At 39.9% G+C, this 26,739-nt stretch overlaps 2 protein-coding genes across 2 annotated transcripts in view; one reads left to right on the top strand and one right to left on the bottom strand.

Annotated features, from left to right (window-relative positions):
• The window catches only part of PSMD1 (proteasome 26S subunit, non-ATPase 1), a 72,729-nt gene that overhangs the window by 35,091 nt on the left and 10,899 nt on the right, over positions 1 to 26,739 (bottom strand). Inside the window, exons 10-16 of the mRNA XM_065639773.1 lie at positions 25,500 to 25,588; positions 25,207 to 25,285; positions 24,239 to 24,412; positions 23,236 to 23,347; positions 22,383 to 22,579; positions 21,725 to 21,820; positions 21,158 to 21,222 (exon numbers count right to left, since the gene is read on the bottom strand). Coding sequence (XP_065495845.1) covers positions 21,158 to 21,222; positions 21,725 to 21,820; positions 22,383 to 22,579; positions 23,236 to 23,347; positions 24,239 to 24,412; positions 25,207 to 25,285; positions 25,500 to 25,588 — 812 coding nt within the window. The remainder of the gene's footprint in view (positions 1 to 21,157; positions 21,223 to 21,724; positions 21,821 to 22,382; positions 22,580 to 23,235; positions 23,348 to 24,238; positions 24,413 to 25,206; positions 25,286 to 25,499; positions 25,589 to 26,739) is intronic.
• Positions 12 to 10,566, top strand: HTR2B (5-hydroxytryptamine receptor 2B). The gene is made up of 3 exons (XM_065639774.1): positions 12 to 691; positions 7,320 to 7,520; positions 9,549 to 10,566. Exons 1-3 carry the CDS (start codon positions 382 to 384, stop codon positions 10,427 to 10,429), a joined length of 1,392 nt encoding a protein of 463 aa, XP_065495846.1. The 5' UTR covers positions 12 to 381; the 3' UTR covers positions 10,430 to 10,566.

The raw sequence follows: 26,739 nt of genomic DNA, 5'->3' as shown, positions 1-26,739 counted from the left end.
GGGGGGGGGGAAGCGCTAATGCACTGCTTACTTTTCACAGCTATTGATTTGTCTCCTATAATCTTCTGAAACCTGAACCTCCCTATAAAGGGGAGACCAAACCACTGAACCCTATCAACCAGAGATGGACATAAAACAGGACTTTCAGTTTTAAGAACTAATTGTGCCCAGCAAGGCACAGGATAAAAAAAAAAAAAAAAATTGGATACCAGCTTGGACGTGGTCACTGTATCTCAAAATAGCAGATGACCGGTTTACCATACTGACCATGCTGGCCTTTCTTCAGGACCATCCTGGACCAGTGAGGAACAGTGAACTCTTACAGCGGACGCAATTCCTGCGCAAAATACAGCTCCTGAATACCTTCTGCTGGACACAAAAATGTCCTATCCTTTACATTTCTTGAACGGATCTGGAGCTGGCAATGGATCTTTGTCGCCTTTCTCAGTAACAGCAGAACCCAAGCAGGATGACCCAAGTGACGAACAAGGAAACAAAGTGCGTTGGGCAGCGTTACTGATCCTCCTGGTGATAATCCCCACCATTGGGGGGAACATACTTGTCATACTGGCCGTGTCTCTGGAGAAGAAGTTGCAATATGCCACCAACTACTTTTTGACGTCCTTGGCGGTGGCAGATTTGCTCGTGGGTCTGTTTGTGATGCCGATTGCCCTTCTTATAATATTATTTGGTAAGTACAGCGCATTTATTTCATCAGGATGGCATACAGGGTAAAATTTGGGGAGGTCTAATTTAAACTGAAAAACTGTTTGCATTCTACCAGTTGTAAAAAAAAAAAAAAAAAAAAAAATCACTTGGATGAGGGCTGCTAAATCTTCTCTCCCTCTCACTGTAATATTGCTTAATGTCTTTATGGGAAGTATGCTCGCTGGGGAGATTCTTTCCTTTAAAACAAACCATTCAAAAATCACCCGAGACTTAGGACTGATACTAAATTGGAGCTGGACATAGGAAATTACATTTTGTACAGTGGAATATTACTTTTAACAACATCAGCACAATCTTGGTATCCATTCTATTGGATATTACATTAATTGCAGTCTTTTCTTAAAAAAAAGAAAAAGTGACATGAAGAACAGGTATCTGTTCAGTACACTGAACAGATTTTGAACTTTCTAGGAGTCAGGCACCTGATTTTACCTCAGTATTGACTCCAGGCTCCATGAACAGCCAGAGATGGTCCTGGGCACCATTGGTGACAACAAACTCCATCAGTATCAGTTTCAGATAAGCTGATTTTCTCCCACTCCTGGGAAAGCAGCAGGTTCGTAAAGTGTCCCAGAGAATCAACCCATCTGTCAAGCCAAGGGAGCTTCAATCCCTGTTCCTGATGTTTGAGACTCAGATTTATCAGTTAGTCTGGTTCATATGGAATAAAATAGGTATTTTTTACATGAACATACGTTGTGTGAGACATTTTCTTTCTGGTTACTCATTACAGAACAAGCGTGACTCTTTCATATTGTCTCATGCCCAGCTTTATTTCAGATATTACTTTTGACAGCTAATCAGAGGCAGCTCCATGGGAAACTCTCTCTCTTTTATGCCTAAAAATTCTTTACGAATGTATTTTAAATGTTCTATTTTCATATCATACAAATGGAAAAAAAACCACCAATCACCACGAGACTGGTTTTTCAATAAACTTACAGATTTACACAATTATCTTCAATGTATGGATACCACTGGGCCTTAGCTAATGAAAGGCTGCAGGAGTTCATTTTTCCTATGCTAGATCTCTAAGAGTTGTCTGAGCAACAAACACAATCATAAACTTTATTTCAGAAAGGCCATCAGTGGCTTTTGTTTGCTGCAGAAGCCTGGTATCACTTTATTTACAAATGTGTTTATTCACTTGATGTCTTGAGACTGAATTTCTATCTATTACAGACTGCTTCTCCCTGATTGAATTAGAGATCAGAATCCAGTGTTGATATAATAAAAGTCCTTTTTCAAGCAACAGTTTCTAAAAAGAAAAATGAACATACATGACCAGGACAGCAATTTCTAACTTGAAAAAAAGACAGTCACTTATAAAAAAACCCCTTGGTATATCATGTGTGTGTAGAGGCAAGAAACAGGTATATATACATACAGATACTGTAACTGCTTAGTTCCTCCCAAAGGCCTCATTAATAATAAAAATAAAACTACTAAGCATAAAAAGTATTAACACTGGACTAGCAATCAACACAAAGCGAAGGCAAGTCCTGGATTTTGTGGAGCTGGTTTTTGGTGGGGGTGGAGTTTTTCTGGTTTGAATTTTTTTTATTATTACTTTCATTTCGATAGGCTAATAAAACTTTTCTTTTTAACTTTATAAAGAGACTACTGCTCTTTAATCTCTCAATCCACTGCTAAGCCCTGGTTACAAGAGTTTAAAGCACGCTAGGAATCTTAATTTAAAAGTCAAACAAAAGCATCTTTCATGTTGCAGGAAATTTACAAGAAAAGAGCAAAATTAGCTATAATTAACTAAGTAAGACTACAACCAACCTTTCACACAGCAGTGGTTAAAACTGAGATCTCTTGCATACAAGTCTCCCCCTGGCAGCCAACCAGAAAAACTGCTTTGCCTCTCCATGGACTGGGAGAAGATGCTGAGGTGTTTATAGAAGTTCAAAGCATGAGCAAAACATGAGCACTTACTGGAATGCAGCTAGAACAGACATTTAAATACATAACAAGTCTAAATCTTGAGGCTACGTTAGCCAGATAACTACTTGGACATAGAATAATCATTGATAGCCAGAGAGCCAAATAAATCCAACCTCCTGGCACTTCCACACAGGAATGTTTCCATAATAATGAAATAGCTAGGTGCAGCTTCTAGATACAGAACACAAATATTATGCTTCCGACTTGGGCCTGATAACTAATTATGTGGAGGATATTTGAGGGAAAAAGGTGTGAACTGAAGTGCAGTCACATTAAAGATCCTGACTGTAAAAACTAATGTGTCAGAGCGTTCCCATTCCAAACCTACTGCAGATATTGGCTCCATGCCCTGACAGGACGCTTGCAGAAAAATCTGCAGAAATCAACTGTCTCTGCAATAAAGAGCAACCCTCTTCAAAAACAAATTAATAAATACATCTGTAACTCGCTCGCAGGTATAATAGCACGAGCAGCAGACTATTTATTCTCAGCAGAGGGACCAAAATGTACTCTGGTAATAATACACACTGCAATTTTAATTTAGGAGTGCGAGTGTCAGAATATCCAAACAGTTCATTGCTTTTATTGCTTGCTAAATTCTTCTCATTTCTTCCGAAATAAGGAGGGCATGTTAGGAAATAACTGCATTCTCTGAAATCAAGCTTTCAGAGCTAGCCACATCTCTAACTACTGAAGGAAAGAAAAATGTTGCTATTCATCAGATAGTGAAATTAGCAAATAAACTTGAGAGATCCTCTCAGGTGCAAAACCTGCAGCAGGAAGGATTCTGCTGCCCATGGCTTGGCAGGCAATGAGTTACTTGGAGATAGTGAACATACCATCTTTTAAAATATATTCTCTCTTCCTGATATTCATCCACTTAAAAATCAGAAGGTAAAGCTGATTGTCCTAGGCTGCAAACCATTATTAAAAAAAAAAAAAAAAATCTATCACAAACACTATCCATCTTAAGCTTCTTCCATTACCAAAGACAAACCACAGTAAATCTTCCCTTATTGCTTGTAAAAACTACCAGAGAAAAAGGCTTTAATTGAGGGCCACTTTCCAAAATTTCAAATCCAAAGATAAATAAGAAAATACAAGTTTATTCCTCACCAAGGAACTCTAATAAAAATAAAATTAGTTCAGCACTGACATAGGGCGAACACCACACACCTCCGAGTCTGAACACTGAAGCCCAGGGTTAAGTCAGCCAGTGATTAAAAATATCCAATTTCCATCTCCGTAAATGCATCATTATCTAACAGCAACAAAAACCTTTACAGGCAACACGTTTCGGCAGCCCTTACAGCAGAAGAACAGTTTCCAAGACTATTTAAAGGTCTCACGCTTACACATTTACACATGCTTACACATTTACACGAGCAGCGCTTTCTCCCCAGCTTTCAAAAAGCCTTTTCGCTTATAGCAAGAGCAGCTCTTCTATACTGTACTTCGTTTTAAGCATTACACATTTCCAAGGTATTTCCTATAAATAAAGCTTTTATTAAATAAAGATTAATCAAGGGTAGACAGTTGTGGTAAAAGCTCATCTTCTCTTAAGGTGCAAGAGAAGTCTTAAAATGTGTATTTTATCTTGTATTGCCTCAAAATAAGGAAAATAACCTGCAACAGCAGCACTGCTGCAGTGCTGGGAAGATCCAAGGCAAGGTTTGTAGGAAGGAGAAATATATTTTTACCTTGTACCACCTGACAGCTGGAGAAAACAGACAAGTTTTCAGGCAAGCACATTTGTCAGGTAACCTAGGAATTTTCAAAAATAATTAAAAAAATCCAATCTACTAGCTTGTTTAAATCAGCATTTCGACCCCCAAGGCAAAAGAAGGTGGAGAATCTCAGTCAGCCTAGTAAATGCTCCGGTCTGCCCCACAGCGTGGGTCTGTACCCGGAGAATCAGAACATGTAACAATTCAAACTAAGCACTACCTCCTAATGGCTTCGTGTCACCGCTTGGCAGGACATGTTCATTTTACCTTTAGTCTGAATTATAACGTGGGACAAGAAACAAGCAGGTTGCCATCATGTTCAAGGGTCAGAGATGCTGAGTCCTGAGGGAAAATTAATATTCCATCTTTTCCCTACTCCCAAACTAACAGCATAGGCAAACAGTGATACACACCACCAGGAAAGCACAAAATCTCAGCCCAGAGCAAAATCTCAGCACAAGGCACAGAGCTTCTAACACAGATGTAACCAACAAAACAAAATAAGTAAAAGCAAAACACACCACAGTATGAATCCTATACAACTACATGACTCTTCGGGACTTTAAGGTATCAGTTTCACAATATTCGTTTTGTTTAAATATTCATATTTCGTTCTTGTCAGCTACTGCATTTTGTTTGGATAAAAAAACATCATTTCACACACACAAATATGATAGTACATAATGCTATAATAATGAATGGAATAACTTACTGCTTTCTGCACTCAGTTCAAATCAAGATAAAGAAGAGACAAAGCTTTTTTCAGTTGCACTTATCAACTAACAAAAGCTCTTACAACTCATAAAAACGTGCAAGGTTGCTTTGCATCAGATGGCTATTTAAATGCATCTATATTTAAAAGAAGGACAAGAGCTTTTTTGTTGCTAAATATTCGAGGGTTTTCTTCTGCAAAGAGTAAATTAACTACAAAATGAAAGAATTTATCACACTGCAACTCTCCAGAAAGCAAACCAGTTGTAATCCAGGGAGCAGCATCTAAGTACTGTCCAACAGAAGTATTAGATGCTCACTTGAAATCTAGCTGTGTTATCTGTCATCCTTCAAGATATAGAATACACTTTCCATGGTTCACGTTTTATCTGAACTAATCCTTCAGAGTCAAAAGAAGTAGTCTTGTTTTTCTGGAGTGTGCAAAAACATTTAAAGCCCATCAAATCAATTATTTCTTTTAACTTTTTTTTTTTTTAAAAACATCTGGTTACATGAACCACAAGACATTTTGGTTTTCTTTTTTTTTTTCTTCAGAAAGGCACCCTACCTTACTGCCAGCTGAAAGCGTAGATAGAAAAATTAAATATGAGTGTTTCATAATATAGTAATTATAACTTTCTCATACTTGATTGAGAGAATAATTTTTGAAGCATGATTTCAACCATTATATCTATTCTAGGAAATACGCAGCTAGATATGAAAATGTACTGGTTAATGATTCGGAAACAGGCCGCCTCTTTTCCTTCGGCCTCAGAGGCAACATCACCCTCACCTGGAGTCCAGGGCTCTGGGGACAGGCGAGGTTCAGGTCAGGGCTCCATCCACCCGTTTAACAGGGGAGGTTTCCCAACACAGGGGAGAATGCAGACAAGCATGTGCTATGTCTGACTTGATAAAATTTTCCACCCTCAGGAATTTGTAATTCAAGTCAAGGCAGCACCATTATCACTTCCGTCTATCAGTTACATTATGAAAAAATGTTTTAATCTTCAAACTACTGCAATATTACCACATTGATAAGACTGGGCATTACAACAGTTTCAACTCACCTGGCATTCTCAGCACGCAGATCTATTTATTCAGAGCAAGGAGATTAAACCCAATCTGATTTGTTAACTTTTTTTTCCTTAATCGTCGTTCAAAGAACTCTGACAATACTATTAATGTGCCTACCAACTGAGTACAGTTGAATTCTATAAAGAAGGAAAATATATTTAGTAGATCAGCTTCTACCGTTAGAAATAGAAAAAAAAAAAATCCACGTTCACACATTCTTATAGACACACAACACTAAGGGGCACACTGCTAGAACTGGATGGCAATACAAGCTACTTGTGAGTGAAAATAAAGCAGTTAAGAAATAAAAAATAATTACTGTTTCATTAAAATTCATTTGGTTTGGTATTGTAAACGTTGATGGGGAGACCCAGCTCTCAAAAACACGACCCTCTCGGAAAGATGAACATTAAAACCCCTTTATCTTGGACATAATGCAGCTGACAGAACCTATGTTCACTATAGAGATTAACGTTAAAGACAGATAACCACTGTAAGAAACAGGATGCCAGACTTAAAATCCAAGCCATCTCTCTTGAAAACACAACAACAGCAAATGACACACATGAAAACCCTTCAATTTTTACGAAATCATTGAGACAGAACAGCCCTGCTTTGCCACACTAGGGCTCAATTGTATCTGGTCAAGTGACACAGAAAACCCATTTTAAAACTGTGCGAACCAGATTCCTCAAGATCACCACTGAGATTCAACCGTGGTTCTGCAATGATTGACTAATACATTGCTTATGACCCATTATCTCCTTCATTTAATACAACCTTGAATCATCGGAGACATAGCTGAAAATAACCACTTCACAGCAGGGCACAAGAAACAAGCACAGTCATGGCCCAAATTTTAAACACTTTTTTTATCCAGAGTCCTTCCCACAAAGAGCTTATGATCTGAAAAGGACAAAAAGACTGGGAAAGGCTTAGAATACACAAACAGCCTGATCAATATGATGGCAGCAACCACCCCATTTAGGAGCTACCTAAATCGTAAGACAATCCAGCTGAGGTGGCAGCAAAGCTCAGTTCCTGTAATACTGATGCCGAGGGAAAACCGCTCACTGGAAACTCTCCAAAAGCTTAGATTCTAATGAGTTTTCTGTTCTCTTTCAGACAACGCCTGGCCTCTTCCAACTGCCTTGTGTCCTATCTGGCTGTTCCTTGACGTCCTCTTTTCCACAGCTTCCATCATGCATCTCTGTGCCATCTCACTAGACCGCTATATTGCCATTAAAAAGCCAATCCAGGCTAGTCAGTACAATTCATGGGCTACAACAATCATCAAAATCATCGTGGTTTGGCTCATTTCAATAGGTATGTGAGACTCGGAGAGTCGAAAAGGAATGCAGAAGCTTTTTGTGTCCAAAACAATAGGTGAAACTGGGCAAAATGGAAAATTTGGCCAAGCACTATTGGTTATCAGACCCTAACACTTGGGCTGGCCCAAGTCCACCTCTTGGATCATACATGGTTACATCATAAGAACTGCTGCTCCTTATCAGGCTTACCAGAGAGGGCAAGGATTGAGTAGGGATAATCATCGCTCTTCTTCATGGTCCTGAAAGTCCAAAAATCAGAAGGCAATATCTGCAGGCATAGCATGTCTCCTGTTGCAGTATATTCTGTCTCAAGCACAATTTCAAGCCCTGAGAAGATGCTACTAAAATCTGTGCCTTACAATTGTCCCACGAAGCAAATTAAAAAAAAAAAAAAAGGTTAATTATTTACATCAAAGATTGAAATACAAATGAGCGGCTGGTAACATTCACACTGCAGACGGAGATGCCCTGGCAATATGGCATATAGAAAGGCTAACTTCTACGCAAAAATAATCCAAACAACAAACCCTGAACAGTTTTTATATGGGATGCCAATGTATAAACTTTAATGACATTAGCATGTCTCTGATGTGCACATAGCACCTCATCTGTCTTTAACGCTTAAAATAAATCTGTTAAATGCGCTAAGGAGGCGAAAACACTTAATTCAAATAACTGAAGGCATGCTGCAGGCAGCCATAGGCATAGTGCTGTACACTCTCTGTGCAAGAGGAAGAACAAAATCATTCTGGATATAAAGGCCAATGATGCACAGGACAATGGGTACATCTACCTTCGTGGGCGAAGCACACGTGCCTACACTCAAAAACTCCAACTTTAAAAAAATTATGGAAGAGTTGTGATGATAGCAGAAAAGATGCTTTCTCTATTTCATCACAAAAATAGGAAACTGTTAGCATGATAAGACACAAGCTGACCGTTTAATGCCTGATTTTATTGTTGTTAACCAGCACTGTACTTTTTCATTTCTTTTTTATCTAACACAAAGTACTCTGCAGCTGAGCCAGGGTTCTCCAAATCAAAGGTTAATTTGGTCCAATCCTCATTTTAAATGTTTGCTGTATCTGGTGTGCCTCTTAGTAAGAAAGGGATCAAGTGGCTGAAGGGTAAACCATTTTCCTCTTGTGCTCTCAACCAACTCCAGTAAGCAGGGGAGCAGGGGAGCAGAGGAATATGGTAAATCCCCAGACCTCATTAAGTGGTATCAGGAAACAGAGCACAAATAACCTTCACCAGACAGCAAGGAACCTTTTGTTTTTGTTGTAACGTCAGACTGCTGGCAAATGAAGTGCTGACTGTAATTCAGCAGTTATAAAAAATTCATTTAAAATACAAGACTGTTAACTTTTTTTTTTTTAAAGTGAGTGGTGAATTACAGAGCTAGCTAGCCTCATTTAAACACTCTTAAATATGCAAGAGACTTTAAACAACAAATCTATCTCAAACACACACTGCATAATTCTGGCATCTATTTAACTATTTGTATATATGAAAGAGTGAAGCAGGGAAAAAAAAAATCAACTGTGTCCACTCACTTGATGCAGTTAAGAAGGAAAGAAAAGTTTTACAGATTTGCAGAACCGCCCTTCAAAAAGCGCAAAGGTTACCCTGAGAGGTAAAAAAAATAAAAGCAGCTAGCATTAGGAAAACACATTTCACTGGAGGAAAAGCCATATTAACTCTAACAATTAGAGTCAAAGCAATTAATGCGTTTTACACTTGAGAAGTTGGCAACTTTACAGGGCTTCCTCAATCACTAAGGGTTAGGCCCGGTCTCCTTAGACATGGCACTCTGCTAAAGCTGAGCTTGCCAAGTCTCACAAAGAGCTACTTGCCCAATTACCCACGTCATGCTCCAAACAATTCCTGTTCTCTGTCACCATGTGCCTGCTCCAGGGCTCAGGAACTACGTTTCTTTAGAGACCCTGAGGCTTCAGGCCCCCCCAAAATAGAAATTGCAAGCAAATACCATAAGCTGAAGTACTTGGTTTTTCTCCTGCAGGCATTGCTATTCCGGTCCCTATCAGAGGCATTGAAGATGGAAATGGCAACTCTACAAACATCACATGTGTCCTGGCGCCAGATCGTTTTCCTGACTTCATTCTGTATGGATCAGTGGCTGCGTTCTTCATTCCCCTCGCTATCATGATAGTCACTTATTTTCTGACAATCCAAGTGCTGCGCAAGAAGGCCTACCTGATCAACAAGCCACCTCAGCGTTTCACTTGGTCAACAGTGTCCACGGTGTTTCAGCGTGACACAACACCCGCCTCCTCGCCAGAAAAGGTGGCCATGCTGAATGGCTCCAGAAAGGACAAGACTTTGTCCAATGACATGGCCATCTGCAGAACGTCTACGATTGGGAGGAAGTCCATGCAAACAATAACCAACGAACAAAGGGCATCAAAAGTTCTGGGGATTGTGTTTTTTCTTTTCTTGTTGATGTGGTGCCCGTTCTTCATAACAAACATAAGTTCAGTTCTGTGCAACTCCTGCAACAAGGAGGTTTTTGAAAAGCTTATGGAGATATTTGTTTGGATAGGATATGTATCCTCAGGAGTGAACCCTCTCGTCTATACACTCTTCAACAAAACATTTAGGGAAGCTTTCAGCAGGTATATCACTTGCAACTATCGGACCACAAAGCCTATCAAGGCCCTTCGGAAGCGCTCCAGCAGGATCTCTTTCAGAAGCTCTGTGGCAGAAAATTCCAAGCTCTTTGTCATGCATGGGATGAGAAATGGGATTAACCCCATTATGTACCAGAGCCCAATGAGGCTGAGAAGTTCACCCATCCAAGCCTCATCGGCCATTCTGCTGGATACATTGCTGCTCACAGAGAATGAAGTTGATAAAACAGAAGAACAAGTCAGCTATGTATAGTGGAATGTCAGCCATGTCCATATCATAGTATTACTGTATGTATTATTCTAGGTAACTGTGCTGTAAGAGGGTATAAATACTATTGTTTTCTGTTATTTATGCAAGCAATATCTCATAAATTTATATTAATTCCTCTCCTCCTAAGTCTCCTCTACTTTAACCCCAACCCCATGGTGGCAACCACAACCTCATTCCATGATAAATGACCAATGCAGAACTGTAGCCTACAGGAAGAGGGAAATAAATAAGAGCTAAAGCAGTTTGAGTATCTGACTTCAGTTCTCATCATCTTCAGTCTCTTCAAAGTACATTTTTATAGGAAAAACATCTCTGTAGAAACATTGATTTAACATTCATGCTGGCAGGAAGACAGAACGCACTCTGTAGGTTGATGCTCTATGATGAAGTTAGCAAGGAGATACAAGCTTGCTGGTTTTAATTAAAACCTTTACTCTGTGTAAACAGAACAGCACACAGGGTCACTGCATTGCCTCCTACAGATACATTCCTCTGCTAAAACTGTGTATCCAAGTACAAGCTTCTCTTGTTCTCTGAGGGAACGTATATCACAAGCAGAATCACTTGCTCCAGGGACCAAAAGGTGTTTGTGCCCATTCCACAAGGGGTAAAACTGGTTTTTAGCAGAGTCAGAAAAAACTCCATATGCTGAAATTATCCCTTTGTGGGCAGAATCTCTTACTCACCCGAATTTCATCTCCATTACTCTCACATACACATGAGCCTGGTATTGTCACAGAAAATTGCCCTTTGTTCTTTTCATACTAAGAAAATGAGAGCATTTAACCAAAATAGGACAATAGCACATGAATGACCATGAGCGAACTAGGACAGACAGTGCCTGGAACATCCCTTTAATTTATATGAACAAACTTCCTTTTTTAATGACCATTGGAACTCCAGTGAAATCCATCCCTCAGCCAATATAGTTCACACGAATTAGAAAAATCACAGATAGAATAGCTATTTCACTTGAAAATAAGAGCAAGTGTTTAAGACACAGCAGAGACCACAGTAATATCTAGAGCTGCACACACATTCACGATTTAGCTTAACGCAAAATAATTTCATTGGACTAACAGCATAAGATTACAGGTCTCAATCTGCACTCTCGCAAACATGCTCAAGCCTTGCATCAGAGCACAAAATGCATACAAAGAATCGCTCCTCACAATCTGTAACAACTCCCAGAGTCTATCACCTGGGAAATGAGAAACTTCGGACACTTCCAGACCATCTCTCTTTGGGAAGGGAAACCAGATTTCCCCAAAATACTGGAGTTCTTACCGTAAGCAGCCAGGTCACTTTTTTTAAAATACTTTTTATTTACAGTAAAATTTTCAGCTTGGGCTTTGTTTTCATTTTTAATGTTTTCAGAACTCTATAGTTACATACTAAAATTACGTACAGCGAAAGGCTTAGGTTTTTTCATCCACAGAACAGAAAGTACTAAAGATAACATGTCTTTGCAACATTTTTTTTAATATATTTAATTTAAAACATATGCAAGGTCAAAACAGAGCCTAACGTACCAACTGCCAGAGAGTTCCAGAAGAAAGTATTAAAGAATACTTCTGTGTGACTTAGAGTAATTTACCTCCTTCCTCCCCTTTTTGGTGATAGTCACTAGCCACTTAAGTTAGAATAAGCTTTATCTGCTCTTGGTCCTCTTTTGTTAACAAAAATTTGTTTAAGAGAATACTGTAGTTAAAAGTCAGAATTGATGGATTGCTGTAGCTGTGAAAGATGCCTACATCTAAAAGTATTTAAGAATCAAAAGCCTTCAATAAGACCTAGATTACTTTGAAGCTCAAGGCAGGTGTGGGGGAAGAAGTAGAAATAAAACAAACCTCCAAACCCCCCAAAACTTCCAGGTATGTAGCTGAAAATATCACAGACTAGTGTCTCATTTAGCCTAAAGCAGGCGCTCTGGAACCAGGTAAAAGTGCAATTCCATCCATGCACAGAGTGATCACAGCAAAAAAAATTAAAAAGTGTCATCTGCAATGCAGGAACCAGCCTTCATGAGGAATAACACTGTTCTTGAGGGGTTATTTCCCAGCAGCCAGACAGCAAGCAGCAGTCATCTTTGAAAACTCTTCTCTTGTTCCTTAAATAAATTAATGCCGATTAAACAAAACCCATTCATACAGCAGGAAGCAATCATCTACTTTCAACAACAACTTAAGTTTTCTTTCCAGCAGGAACATCGCAGCTGGTTCTCAGCATCTGGAAACGGCAAGAGGTAACTCGGTTGTTTTCTGTCTGACCCTGTTCTTGTACAACTGTCAGTCTGCAATGAGATGAGGAGTAATTCGCCCTAAGTGTCCCACAGAGAAAGATTCCAAGGCTTCTTTCATAGTCAGTGGTTACATTCCACCAAGAGGAAACAACCCTTGAAAAAGTCTCACCCAAAGACGTATTTTGTCAAGACAGCATATGGATTTCTCAATTTTAGTAACCAGAAATAGAAGCTCAACATGTTCCAGTTACTGAATTTACTCAGCAACAATAAACCTCAATCAAAAGGACTAGTGAGTTATCAAAAATCCAGGCTTCCTACAGAGAAAGGAAATTTCTCCATACACAGAAATACATCATCGAGAAAACACGCACATTCTAGTTAACACACAAAGTGTAAAAAGAAATTGCTTGTCTGCTGACAAAGCAAACAAGCTAAGAATTCAGGTAACAGTCTTGGAAAGCATAAGGACAGAAGGAGAGGAAAGATGAAGGGAAGATGCAGAACTATGAAATAAAAAGACAACATAACGGGCGGCAGAGATCTTGTTTTAGCAACTGTATCTACAAGAACGGATCTGAACAAAGACATTCCATTCATTAGCAAGACATGATTGAAAATAAGAGAGTCACTGCAAGCTACTGTAAGAAAGCACAAGTTTGTTGTATGGTAACTAAGGACAAACTGCTCTGGTGGTGCTGACAAGTGAAATATGAGGCTCAGGACTATATCCACGAGCATCATCTTCAAGTAACACAAATATATAAAATGTATTTTTACATGCTGTGAAGTTAGAGTATTTTTATAGCTTCCAGCTTCCTTCACAAAGATAGCAGCCTAAAAAATAATTGATAAAAGGTTTGCAGTCACTTGCTAGCAGAACATAAGACCTTTTTACACAAGACCTTTTTGCACTTCCCTTTTAACCAAAAAAAGACATCCCTTTCTCTGGAGTGAAATGCTCTCAGCTCTTTCAGAATCTGGCCCATGCCAAACCGACCACCTGGCCAGCTCCTTGGCCTTTAATTACTACAGAAAATCATAACAACAACTCACACAGTTACCTAGTTCAGCTTTCCTCTGGCATATCTGGCATATTTCTTTTTAAACTACTAGAGAAAACAGACAAAAGCCAAAGCTGATCCACAACATACAAGCACTATGGGAAGAAATAAATGTTAGAGGAACAGCCAAGTCCGGCATTTTTTGTCGTTTAATTATCTAAAATACATTAGGAGATATTTAGTCAATGGTCTGGCTGCCTATCTAATTAAACATTACAGCACAGACATGGACATAAGGACTACCTATAAATATATCCATCTCAGCAGTCTTGCAGAGAGGAAAATAATGGAATTTGGAGCCTAACAGAATTAGTGCCTTGAAATGCAAATAAAGGGAATACCTTAAAAAACAAAAACAAACACCACCACACACACACACCACACAAAACAACAAAAAAACCCAGACAAAACCAAGCAAAACAAACAAAATCCCAATCTTTAAGCCACTCTAAGAAACAAGAGAAGCAAGAAACTCAGCTAATATCAACTGCGGTGATACAAAACACATTTTGAGAAGCCAGTCCCAAACCATCTGGGGTTCCATAAGCTGCAAGCCTTTAGTACAGATCCTATCAGAAAATTTTTAGGCAGTCAGGAAAATTTGTTCATTACCCATTTTGTATTCTCCAAGTGCAAAACTCTTCCTAACCACATCATACTAGTATCAAATGCATTGAAAACCAGTTAAAAAATACAGTGTTAAGCAGAAGTCAAGGCACTGAGGAGACTGATGCTATAAAGCTGTTCACTACCATACAAGAGGCACACTGATTTCTCACGGTGCTTCACAGAAAATGTCATTTTCCTACACGATTTTCTTATTGTGGAAAAATCCACAGCACTGCAAGCTGGTAAGAGAAAGCAAAAGCGTTACTCCCCTACATCTTTTTCTAGGTGGTCATATGTAACATCAGCCTTAAAAGGTAAAGTAATGCAAGCACAGCAAACCTGGTAAAGGCATATTGAACAACGTGGGACACCGGAGTCCAAAAAAGCAGGACACTCCCCAAAGCTCTCCTGGCTCTTGCCTCGCAAGCTGGAGCCAGGGGTCCCAGATTCTGTCCAGCCCGCAGAACAGAGTTAATATTACTGAGAAGTATTAGATTTCTGCCATTGTATTGATAACGATGCTTTTGTACAATTGCTAAGGAGACTCCTTGTTTTACACTTTCCCTTTGGCTCTCTAGGTAACAAAACAACAGCCAGGAGAGAAGTAACTTCCACACTTTTGCTTTGGCATTCGACACCCTGGTGTTTACTGTCAGTGTCCGTTCCCATGAGACACAGTTTTCTCCAGCTGCAGAGAGGAGGTTTTCTCATCTTTAAATGGGAAGCTAGTTACAAAAATAGGAAAGATGGTTTGCTGAAGTGTCCATTTTTACTTTTATATTTAATAATTCATATCAAACCCTATTTGCCACACCTAAGATTCCTTGCATCCAGGTATTCAGGTCCTTTCCAATCTCTGGAAAACAACAATATGCTCTTAAAAATGAAGAGCTTCTTATGCTCTGAAGGATCCTCTTTATGCTCTAGACAGGTGACAGTAACTCATTTTCAAATTCATTAGGCCCTACGCAACAAATGAGCCTTTTATTCTGCAAGATGCATATCAACATTTCCTAATAAAACAACGGGAAGGTTTTGCCATAAAAAATATTCACCAACTTCATTTAATGGCTCAAAGAATCTCAGCATTTTTTATGACAATTTTGAAGAAACTACATCAGATTTAAACCAATGATATTCATTTACTTATCACCATAGACATTCCATTTTACAGTAGGAAGATAAAATGCTCGCTGAGATTTTCAAAAGCTCTCAAGTGATACAGGGCTCTGAGCCCTATTTTCCAAAGTAAAATCTCATGTACACGAATAGTCTAGCACAAAGATAAAACAGTAGCAGGGAAAGAATTAATGCAAGAGGTCACAGTGTATTGCTTGAAACAACGAATGTTATTTGTGCAACATGATGTACAACTACAATTTTCATTACAAGTTGGATTAGTTTTGCCGAAGATGCCAAGGGACTTCTCCAGGGCTCTACAGTTTGGTCAGTGAAGACACACAGCTCTGTTTCCAGTTTCAGACCCGCAGATAAAGACATTTTCAAATCCAACAAAACCTCAGTGAAAGTCTGAGGCTTCTCCTGATTATAATAAGATTTCTGTTATCATTAACCTTTCACTGAAAGGGACCCTCATTCTTCTCCCCCAGGAAGTCTGAATAAGGCAAAGATAAAATGGGCTGGAGGGTAAACAAAACCCTTTTAATCTTTCCCACACAAGAATTTTCACTAAATTCCTCTTCTTCACAACTGACACACTGAAAAAGTCACTGGTCAGATCACCTTAGAGTGACTGTTGGCCTCGTGATCAGTTACCCAGAAGATCTGCCATCTGCCTGCTGGATAAAGGTGGGTTGCCAGAGTTAAAGAAAACAAACTGTCCAGGCCTTCCTGGAACAAAAGCCAAGTATCTGATCTGCGTTTGCCTTAAAAAAAATATAGAGAGTTAAAATATCAAAGGCTATGTAAACACAAAGACGACAAAAGCAGGAAGCATTACTGTTTCACTTGCATCATCCCAAATGAAGATCTGAACATAAGCCACGTTTGGGTAGCTCACACTTATCAGACAAGGCTACTTCTTCCTTTTGGGATGTTTTAGAGGCCGCACTGTTCCCTCTTCTGCCCTTAGACTCGTCCCAACAATATTGCACCAGGGCAGAAGCAGGAGCCCACAACTTAAGTCCCGCGTCCCCATGGCTCTTATTCCCCTGGACTTAACAACTGTGAGATCATTGAACCTTTTTAGTTCATGCTTTCAAGCACTTCTGCATCCCACATTGGAGCTTTCTGCCTAACCAGTGTTGTTGTATCTATAAAACATCTACCTCCTCATTTTGTATATAAACTTTGTATATAAACAGCGCTGCTCTAATATGTAACAATGTAAAAATAAAGCTGACTACATAACCAATCACATCTCGCTCTGCAATATAAATAAAAACCAATTCATGATCTAAAGTGGTAAAAATTAAGATAAAAATAATTCTTTCCATTTTTAAATAGTAAAACACTTGAATTTTATTGTGTTTCCCATCTCATGATAATAGTCTTAAAAAAAAGAAAAAGGCTGACGAGAAATCACAAGTGCCTCAAATGCTGTTTTCCAACAGCCATGATAAATATTTTATACACCACTTTAGTAGAAAGCAGGACTAATGTATAAATGTCAACAATAAGGTAAGTTTGCTATCTGTGATCACTGGCAAAAGTATCAGGACTGGGAGAACAGAGACACGCTACAGTAGCCAAGTCAATACATCACTTCTCGCTATTTCACAATACAGCTTCTTGCACAGCCCTGCATCCACACTGCAATCTCCAAACATCTCAAGTTTATTCATGCCTCTACGCCATTTTACAACAACATTTAACTTAAAAGTGTCTCCTGTAAGAGGTGCCCGTTTTTAAAAAGAGGGAAGGTGTGAAAAGCCTTGGATTTTTATGTCAGACTATCTGGACTGTCTTACTAGTTGCAAAGAGGAAGAACGGAGGAGACAGTTTTGAAACAATTCTCTTGCACCCAGAGCATTTTCTGGTAATTTAATATAGTGGCATGAACATTATCAGCTGTAAAATACATAACTAGTGCCTAATTTTTGTCAGGCACTAAGCCAAGAGGTAAAAAAGCCATCCCATGTCCTGTAGCCAGGCAAGCTGTGCTTTCAATCCCCAGGCAGCAGACCTGTAGAACTGCTTCTCAACAGTCAGCAAAACCAGAATTAACAGCAGCAACGCTGCTGGGTCAACCAGCTTCGATATCTGTAGCCCCCTAGAAAGCTTTGGGGACTCGAAGAATAGAACAAGGGAGTTAGTTTTGTGCTGTCTGAACATCACAAATGTATTCTGCGGCTCGAGCAGTATGACTGCTGCTGCTTTGCTCCCTGGATTGCCTTGCATGCAGATGATGGCACAGCCAGGCAAGCTCGCAGCCAAGAGCCAAGCGTGTAACTGCTACAGCAGCATGAACCCCGCACCCTGATCCTTCACAACTCCAAAGCTGAATCTTGGAACAATGCGCAGAGTCCATCAATTGTTCCTTACACGGCGTCCCTCCCAAGGTACCGCAGGACTTGCTGAGCAAATACAAGTAGCGATCCCATTGCAGAAGCAAGAATTTCACCAAATTTCCCCCTTTGCTCCAGGCAAACAAGATGACTTTGGAAAATAATGTAGGAAGAAAACTTGCGCAAGTGCATTTTAATATTTTTTAAGTAATCCGATAAGATAAAAGGTATTGCAGTTACAAATAAACCCAACTGATACTAATTTAACGAGAGCCATAACTATAGACTGTTTTCACATTATATGTTTAGGAATATAGAAATTCTCTTAAGGAATTATATGCTATGTACTGAATGGTTTAAGTGGGCAATTTGCTATCTTTAATAACACAGCAGAAAATTTAATCTTGCAATTCTCAGGTAAAGCTTAATAACCTAGACTAGAACATCCTATCTAAACCTTGATTCCTGAATTTTGAACAACGAAGTAGCCACACAGATTCTTTTGTAGACTTTTCCAGTAATTAAAAGTGAAAAAAAACCTAACAAAAAAAATCTGTGCTTAAAAAAAAGTTAATCTTCAAGTTAGAGCAAAATCTTGTTGCTTTAAAAACGAAACCTCGTGTTTTGTTACATTATGTTCTATCACATCTACTGTTACTGTGCTGCTTTCATTAACTCTAGCTATTAAAAAAAAAAGCTGTGCTCTCGAATGTACACAGCATTGCATGTATGTGCTAGCAAGGAAGACTCACAGAGGTAAACAAGGACAGAAAAGTCTTACAGAATGTTCTGCTATGCAAAGGTATTGCCTAAAAATAGCTGCCTTTGTGACATTTATGACATTTTTTAGTTCAAATCCAAGAGGAAGAACATTTATTCACAGACAGCTGCAACAAAAGGAGAAAAACTAGGTATTTATGACACAAAGTAAATTTGTGGGCTCTAGCTCTGTCAAGAGCTGTCACATCCACCAATGATGCTTTTACAGAAATCACCAGCCTCTGACTGTGTAACCTCCACCTTTATATGGATGTTGTTATTCCTACAGGAGAAACAGACAGAAGCACCAAGTCTGTGCATACTTGTGCTGCTGTAATGTACAACCCAGCAGATGAACTTACACCTCCAGCATGCTCAACCCTACAGTAATGGCATGAATTCCCCAAGAAAAATGTAGACCACATTAAACAAGTTTATTCTATTATATCAATCCTGACTTCACAGTTCCCTTTCTGGAACCACTGATTTGCCAGAATTCAGTGCTCTATTAGTGGCCTTTAAAACAAGTAAATCCAATTAGACTTCAACAAACAACAGTCTTAAGAAAGAGACGTCACTTCTGTTGTGACAAACTCACAGCCAACTTGTTCTTTATGTCTCTGGACACCAGCAATGTTGAGATGGGCCAAAGGACACAATTAGCGAGAACTAGCAGTTCCAGCACACAAGAAGGTAAATGTAACACCAGCTTCTAGATCCCTGCACCGATGGCCAATATTTCCTCCAGGAATTGAAACATAGCTTTTGGTTTATAATGAGAGTAATGCAGGGGGTAACGAGTGGGGCCCTCTAAGCAGAAAACCCCTCCCATGGCTGCATGTGAGCGTAGGGGTCTGGGCCAGATAAACCAAGTGCTCCTACCAGAACTAACTGTGTCTTAAAGCAAAACAACTGATCACGTATTTTGTGAAAGCTATCAAGTGAAAAGTATTTGTAATTACAACAGCCTAACACAAGACTTTTGCCTCCAGAAGCCAGTGATAATCAGCTGAAAAGTTTTAGTCTGTTGCTAACAAGTAAGGTAGACACTGGAATTCACAATGAAACGTTCCTCCCTATCGTGCAAGCAGGTTTTGGTTCGTTCCCCTCCACAGGGGGAAGACGCAGGACAAAATCTGAACCATTGCGGAGCAGGTGAAAGAGTCAAAGATGGTGTTACTCATTTCCTCATTGCTGGATATAGAAAGAACAGGCCCAGAACTACCTTGCTCCAACGAGACACCAGCACATGGTAAATGGTTTAGCTCAGAGCCTTGAAAGTTTCTCAATGTCCAATTATGTATTGCATTTGATGAAAAGAAAAATTACTTTGAAATCTAAGATCAAAAGTGCTTTTTCACAACCTGTTTGGAAAAAACGATGCCTGAAACTCTGGAAGGTCTGTGCGGAATCTTCCTTCTGTACAGAGACGCAGAGGGCAGTTAAACAGACCCTTTGGCTTCAGGAGAGACACAGATCCCTGCGCAGCAATGGATGATCTGTGCTCATGTAAGCAACAGAGCAGAAGCTCTTGGGAGACGCCTGCTGCCCAGGGCGAGAATCTGTTCTCTTTGTAAACTGCATTTAATTGCAGCCAGAATATGCTTCAGATAAAATGGAATGGAACAGAGTAATTTCTACATGACAAACAACTCGGTCAATGACAAAGTGACTGGCTGTATCAGTAACCCAGTTTTTTAATAGTAGCTTTAGGCATCTCTTATCCTGCTTTTTAGGATGAATTTACAGACTGCCACTAACCCAAAGAAGATGAGAACAAAGATTTTTAAATTACAGTCCCAGCCCCAAGTTGGCAGTATCTTGTCTCAAACATACTCAAAGGCTGCAGCTTGGCTCAGTGCTCAGAACAGAGATCACTGTATTAACAGATGAAGGTTTAGTCCTTGGGGAGTCTCCTAATTCTCCAATCTAATAAAAAAACACAAACATCTCTTATCTAGAGAACTATAGAGCACTACAAAATACCAGTTCAGTGAAAGATTTCACTTTGGAGAACCAAAGCAAATATAATGACTATTTTATGATGAGCTTACACTACCACAATGTAAGCCCAGTAACCTGTCAGGGTTTAACAGTGGATACTTAAAACAAAGACTATTTCAACATCCTTCTTCAGGTTATTTTTACCAAAGTCACAACCTCCAAGAATGTTTTAGATAACAATTAAGCACACATATTTGTCTGAGTACTGCTGCTTTTAAGAGGCCTGGTACAAGCATGATATATTTGATTTTTAATTAACTCTCCATCCTGCAAATATTAATTTTTCATTCTATTTGTCAAGGTCATCTAACTCTATTCAGATAATTTACCCAGAAGTCCAGAAACCTACAGAAGGGCTCATTAAGCATCTGCTGAACATTAAGGAAGGCTTCTAATTCTGAACCAAGTTTCATTCTCTCTCAATTTTTTTTTTTACATTTCCACCTCCGTTCAGTTAGCAATTGAGTCATTTTGTGAAAGCAATAGCATATAGCACGCACATTTCCTGAAAATGTAACATACATCAAATTGAAGGCTGTGGAAGTGACCAAGGAAGATATTGTACCTGAACAGAATGAAACCAAGAGACTCAACAGCTGCCCGCCTCACGTCATCATTCACATCACTCACCTACAAAGGGAAAACAGGACATTCAGAATGTAGTTAAAACACTTGAGGACTCTGCAACATCTCGGGCCAGCTGTCAGGCACACGAGTTAATCAAGAAGACGGGATTATAGAAAAAGAAAGTTAACTGAAACAGCCTCACCCTTCTTCATACACTGCAAGTCTACCAAAGAGCAGGCAGATCTCGTCTTTTACAGCTTGTTTTTTCCCCAGCCCATGATTACACAGACTATTCAATGCAAACCTGTTAGCAGTTACTTTAGGATCATATTTTATTTTTCAGTAAGGTCCTTTTTTGTGATACCAGGCTGAATATTCTCTCGCTGAAAGTCTATTCATCCTAATGTCAGAAGACCCTGTTATTTCAATCATAGTATTAAGGAAAGCTTTAATCACTTTACAGTCTCTGATTAGGACCAGACCGTTAACACCGTAGACATAAAGCCTGTCAAAGTGATGTGCTTACTCTCTTCTCACAAATTTCTTGCTATGTGTTCCTACTTACAGCCACATGCAGCAGGCGTCTGATAGCCTTGTTGTTCCCTGAGCCACAGTATGCCATAGCAACAGTGTACATGCCAGAACGACGGAGAATTGGATCCTGGAAGACAAACATCAACATTTAACATCCATCCAAACAGGGACTCAGTAATCCTGACTTTAAATCTGTTCCATTCTTGGGCCTGGAATCTGCAAACAGCCTCAGTGCTTAATTGTTCATTAGGGATGAGTAACAGGACAATCACCAAAGCAGGGCTGAAACTACCGATTTCAGGTGGGCAGAAAGTTGATACACCACAGGCTGCCAAAGAGTGTCTGGTAAATGTGTCATTCTGCTTCTATTCACACTCTGCTGTTGACCCCTACTAGATCCTTGAGAATGACCCAATTACAGAAAGCCTCATCTGTTTTTAACTATTACACCCTGTTCTGTTCCCTGTTGCTGCTCATAGGACTATGAAGACTGAGTACAAGGCTAAAGAAATACATGACTAAGCACTATTGTTCTTGTATTTTTGATCAGAGTGAAGCAACCTGTGGAACTGCCCCACTTCAGACCTGGTTCAAAACAGCCAGCCCACCATAGCTAGAGATTTCAAACACGGACACGAAGGTCATCCATGTAGCAAAAGGGCCGGGGATTAAGTCGCAGATGAACTTACTTTATCTCTGCAGAGACTCTCAATGAGAGCATCTGCCTCCTCCATCCTCCCATACATGACCAGAGCGATTCCAACCGCAAGGCCTCGCAAAATCTTTTCATGCTGGGTTTCCTGTGCGTAGCCAACCATGTCCTCGATAGCCTGAGCATTTTTAGATCCCAGCATAACCAGTCCCAGCGCCAGCCCAGCTGCCTCACCTGCACAGCACAGAAAAAAAGTAAAGCAAACTCTGTTCCTAAAAACAATAAAAATTCTAGCTAGAGAATCACACGAGATGTAGGCACACAGATCACTTTTGGACACCACCATGCCCAGCAACCCCATTATGCATGGCCAAATATGCTTGTAATGATAACCTACCAGCCACAACTTAGAGCTCTTCCCTACCAAGTTCAATTTTCTCTTCCTTGGGCCAAGAATTGCTGAGATCATTTTCCCGTGAACCCCTGTAAATGCAGCAGTATCCCCCACAAGCTTCTCCAAGCCTGTCTGTCAGCCAAAAAGGGCACATGGGTCTGGAGAGCAACAACACTAAATAAAAAGTGTACGACAAAGGAAAGCACAGAGCAAAATAAAGGACGGTTTAAAGACCTAGCATGCCTTATCAATATTTGGCTTAGTGCCACAGACCAGTCCTGAAAGGACCTCTGAACATTACTGTCACATAACTAAACAACTGTGTTGATCACAGTAAGGTCACTAAATAAAACGCAGCTAAGGCAACCTAAAAGCAATATATGCTGCTAACAAAAAACCTAAAAAAAAAAAACCCACCACACACACACAAAAAAGAAAAACCCCGATGCCTGATAAGGCCTCAAATGGTTATTTGCTTTGAAAGCAGAACATTTACCTGTCACTGCATCATCCTGGTATAGATTTGTTTTCAGCAAATCGTACACGTCTTGACGTGCTGTCCCCATGGCAGCCAGACCCAGACCCAGGCTGCCACCATGTCGGACAATCTAGAGAAGCATATACAAGTTTAGTCACCATAAAACAGGGAACAATGTGTCTTCAGCCAAAGTAAACATGTTCCTGTCAGTATAAAGCTTTAAGCCCCAAACCACCAGAAGATAGAGGAAAAACAGCAGTTCAAAAGCCCGTAAGCAATGAGTATCAGAAACTTTTCAAATAGCACAAGAAACTTCCTAGTATCTTTAAGGTCCTTTTCCCCTGAGTGATTTATGCAATAACACAAGTCTCTGCCATATGTAAAAACTGCTGCCTAGTAATAGCTTTTGAATGGAAAGGTAAATCGGTACCCACTTACAACAGTCTACATGTCCTTTTGTTCTAACAACGGATACAAGAAAGGCAGTATATTTGCAATAAGATGAGGGGATCCGCACTCAGAATTCTTAAAGATGTAGTCAGAAATTACCCAAAGAAGGAAACATGCTGGAAAAAACACCAATCTATTCCAAATTTTAAAAGAGACTTTTTGTAGAGGTCTACAAACATCAAGTGGTGAAGCAAAACACTTATTTTTGTATAAGATGCATTAAATCTAGAGAGCAGCAGAAGTATTTTGTGACTTATTCCTTTGACAGCTACAGTGTAAGCAATAACAGTGCCTGAATACTGCAGGTCCACAAACAAAACCAAACAGATATATAAGCAGTACGAAAAATGAAGCTAGATTCACTGTCAAATACACAAGAATTTCCTAAAAATCTTACATAAACCTTGAGCAATAGGTTATAACCAGACTTCATATTTAAGGCTCACAGGAGGTATAAATATCACAGCACGGCCACAGTCTCGGTTACTTCTAACCCCCAGTTCTACACCAGCTGGTACCTTTCTGGGTATTCCCAACTAAACAACGGCTCATTATTGAACTCGGTACATACATCATTGCTGGCATTCTTCAGCTGGTTCAGCAAATAGTCAATGATGTCCCCACCATGGTTTGCATGAATGAGACCCAAGGCATAGAGACCTCCACCTTCCTGGTAGGCTGACCCCGGAGAAGTGTCCTTGGGCAGGTACGTTGCCATGAGCTGTAACGCTTCTTTCTCATGACCCTGTATGTCCAGTGCGCAGCAGGAAAGGCAGACAGTGGGAAGTAAAAGGTGAAAAAAAAACAGTGGATGTAAACATTTTGCAACAATAGTTAAACAAGTCAAGAGAAAACATGTTATAGCCATTACTTTCTCCACAAAAATCAACCAAGAATCCTTCTTTACTGGGGTTTTATTAACCCAAATACACAAGTAGTGTCAACCACTTGGTCAATGATCTAAACCAGAAGCCACACTGATTTACTCACTAGAGCACTTCAGTGGGGGTTGAGGCACACAAAACAATTAAAGACTTCTTGCTATTTCAAAACAGGTTTAAATGATTCTGTGATTCTAAATACGCCCTCCCTGTGAATGAATTTGAAGAAAGCGACCACTGCTTCAGTTTGAATGATTCAAACTTACTGAAACTTGGTACAGTAAGGACTCTGGTACTCTCCCAAAGCCACGAAATACACTTAGGAAATATACACCTGCAATTTTAATAGCTAGAAACCATTGACTGTGTTCAACTCACAAAAGAAGAGAAGAAGTAGGAAGAAGACTCTCTCCTTGAGCTCTGTTATCCCACCACCTACAGCAAAACGTGCTGTAAACTAGACTGGATATCAGATGAGATGGACTTGATAAAGCTCAGCTTTTCTTCAGTGCAAAGACACAAACTACGTTACAGCTGTGCCTTGCAATAGACCAGCTAACTGGAGTGCAGGCATCGTTCCAAACCCTCACTTCAAATGTTTTCGGTGTTCACAAGTCAAGCATGTATATTGCACAGAGGGGAATGAATGCAACGTTACCTTGTGTATAACACCCAAGCTGGCGGTAGCAGTAAACTTCGCCCAGTTAGTGGCCCTGGCCAGCCACTCCAAATTGTCTCTGGAAGACAAAAAGAGAAAGGTTATACAAAGTTTCTCATACAGTCCTTTCCTCACCCTGCAAGTGCCTCATTAGTTTTCAGATCTTTTGTTTACTCTTGTTTAAGCCCACTGGGGTTCTACAGCCACCCTTTTGGAAGTATCGAGCTTAGTAGGGCGAGAATGTTGTTCAACCACCTCGAGATGACATTGGAGCTTCCTTGCCATAGATTTACCTAAGGAACTGGTCACTGGTTGTACCACAATGCATAAAGGAGTTTGCTATAACCGTTGCTGTATGACACACGGAATTCCGCACCGCATCCTGAAATAACAAAAACAATCAGTATCACCAGCCAGCAAAAGACATGTCCTAGGTCATTTAACGTGCTTGCCAGTACACTAGAAAAATGGGTTGTAATTAGGCTCAATTTAACCAGCAATTTCCCTTAATCGAAGTTAATGAATTATTAAGACATTCTAATATATCGTCAACCCATCTTCCCGGTGCAAAACAATCCTTTCTATGAGTTTCTGTCAGAGATGTGATTCCTTGAATTGCAGCTTAACTGGAGAAACCCCCTTCTGGTTCCGGGAACTGGGCACGGCAGAGCATGTGCTGCCGACATTTTCAAGCCATCCCTGGAATGCTATGCAGCATCACTCCCAAGCACTTAACCAGCAGATGGAAAATGTTTTCCAATACACTTGAAGTGCCTCCTGAAATAAATGAGCCCACCGACAAGCATCCCCTACCATTTTTGCTGTAACAAGCACCTCACTCCACACACAAAAAAACTTCTCCTAGGGTTTCTAATGAACATTTAGCTTCAGAGAGTCTAATTTACCTGGAAGTTTTCATTTGCCCACCCTTGAGTAGCACCTTCCAAAACAAAACCAGTTACTCAATTCACTAGCACTGCCTACAAGTACAATATCTGACCAGATTTGTCTTCAATGTGGAAAGATTAAACTCTAAGCACATGTCAGGATTTCTTTAGCCAAGCTGAAGGTGTGCTCTCAATAACACCTCAACCAAGATACCAACATACCATAACCTACAGCTCTAGCTCGCTCCCTCCCTCCCTCCCCAACCAGCATCATTTGCACTGGATCAAGATATAAAGCTGGAGGATGCGTTGGTCCATCTCACTGACCAGATGGAAAACAAACCCACCAAAAAAAGGGAGATAAATGGATTAGTTTCTATAACCAATCAGCAAACAAAAAAATCAACATGCTAATGGCAGCCTGTCGTTAGGTCACAGCAGCTGTAAGTTGAAGCAATCTGATTATATGGCCTTCTTTGGGTGCCATCAGCTATTCTTCAGCCTCACAGGTTCAAGTTTCAAATGTTAATTTATCATGACCACAACACAGATTTGTACCATCAAAACCCAAGGAGGCCATGCTAAAACATAACATGATGTAAAATAACAGCAATGTGGTCAAAACAAACACAGGATGAATCAGATG

The sequence above is a fragment of the Caloenas nicobarica genome, chromosome 8 (assembly GCF_036013445.1).
Source record: "Caloenas nicobarica isolate bCalNic1 chromosome 8, bCalNic1.hap1, whole genome shotgun sequence".
Lineage (NCBI taxonomy): Eukaryota > Metazoa > Chordata > Aves > Columbiformes > Columbidae > Caloenas > Caloenas nicobarica.
This window is presented reverse-complemented; position numbering and strand designations above follow the sequence as displayed.

What these genes read in the sequence shown, in the direction of transcription:
- HTR2B (XM_065639774.1), top strand. Translation starts at nt 382, where the DNA reads ATGTCCTATCCTTTACATTTCTTGAACGGATCTGGAGCTGGCAATGGA. An exon ending in CCTTCTTATAATATTATTTG is followed by an intron (nt 692 to 7,319) that starts GTAAGTACAGCG and finishes GTTCTCTTTCAG; the next exon opens with ACAACGCCTGGCCTCTTCCA. An exon ending in GGTTTGGCTCATTTCAATAG is followed by an intron (nt 7,521 to 9,548) that starts GTATGTGAGACT and finishes TTTCTCCTGCAG; the next exon opens with GCATTGCTATTCCGGTCCCT.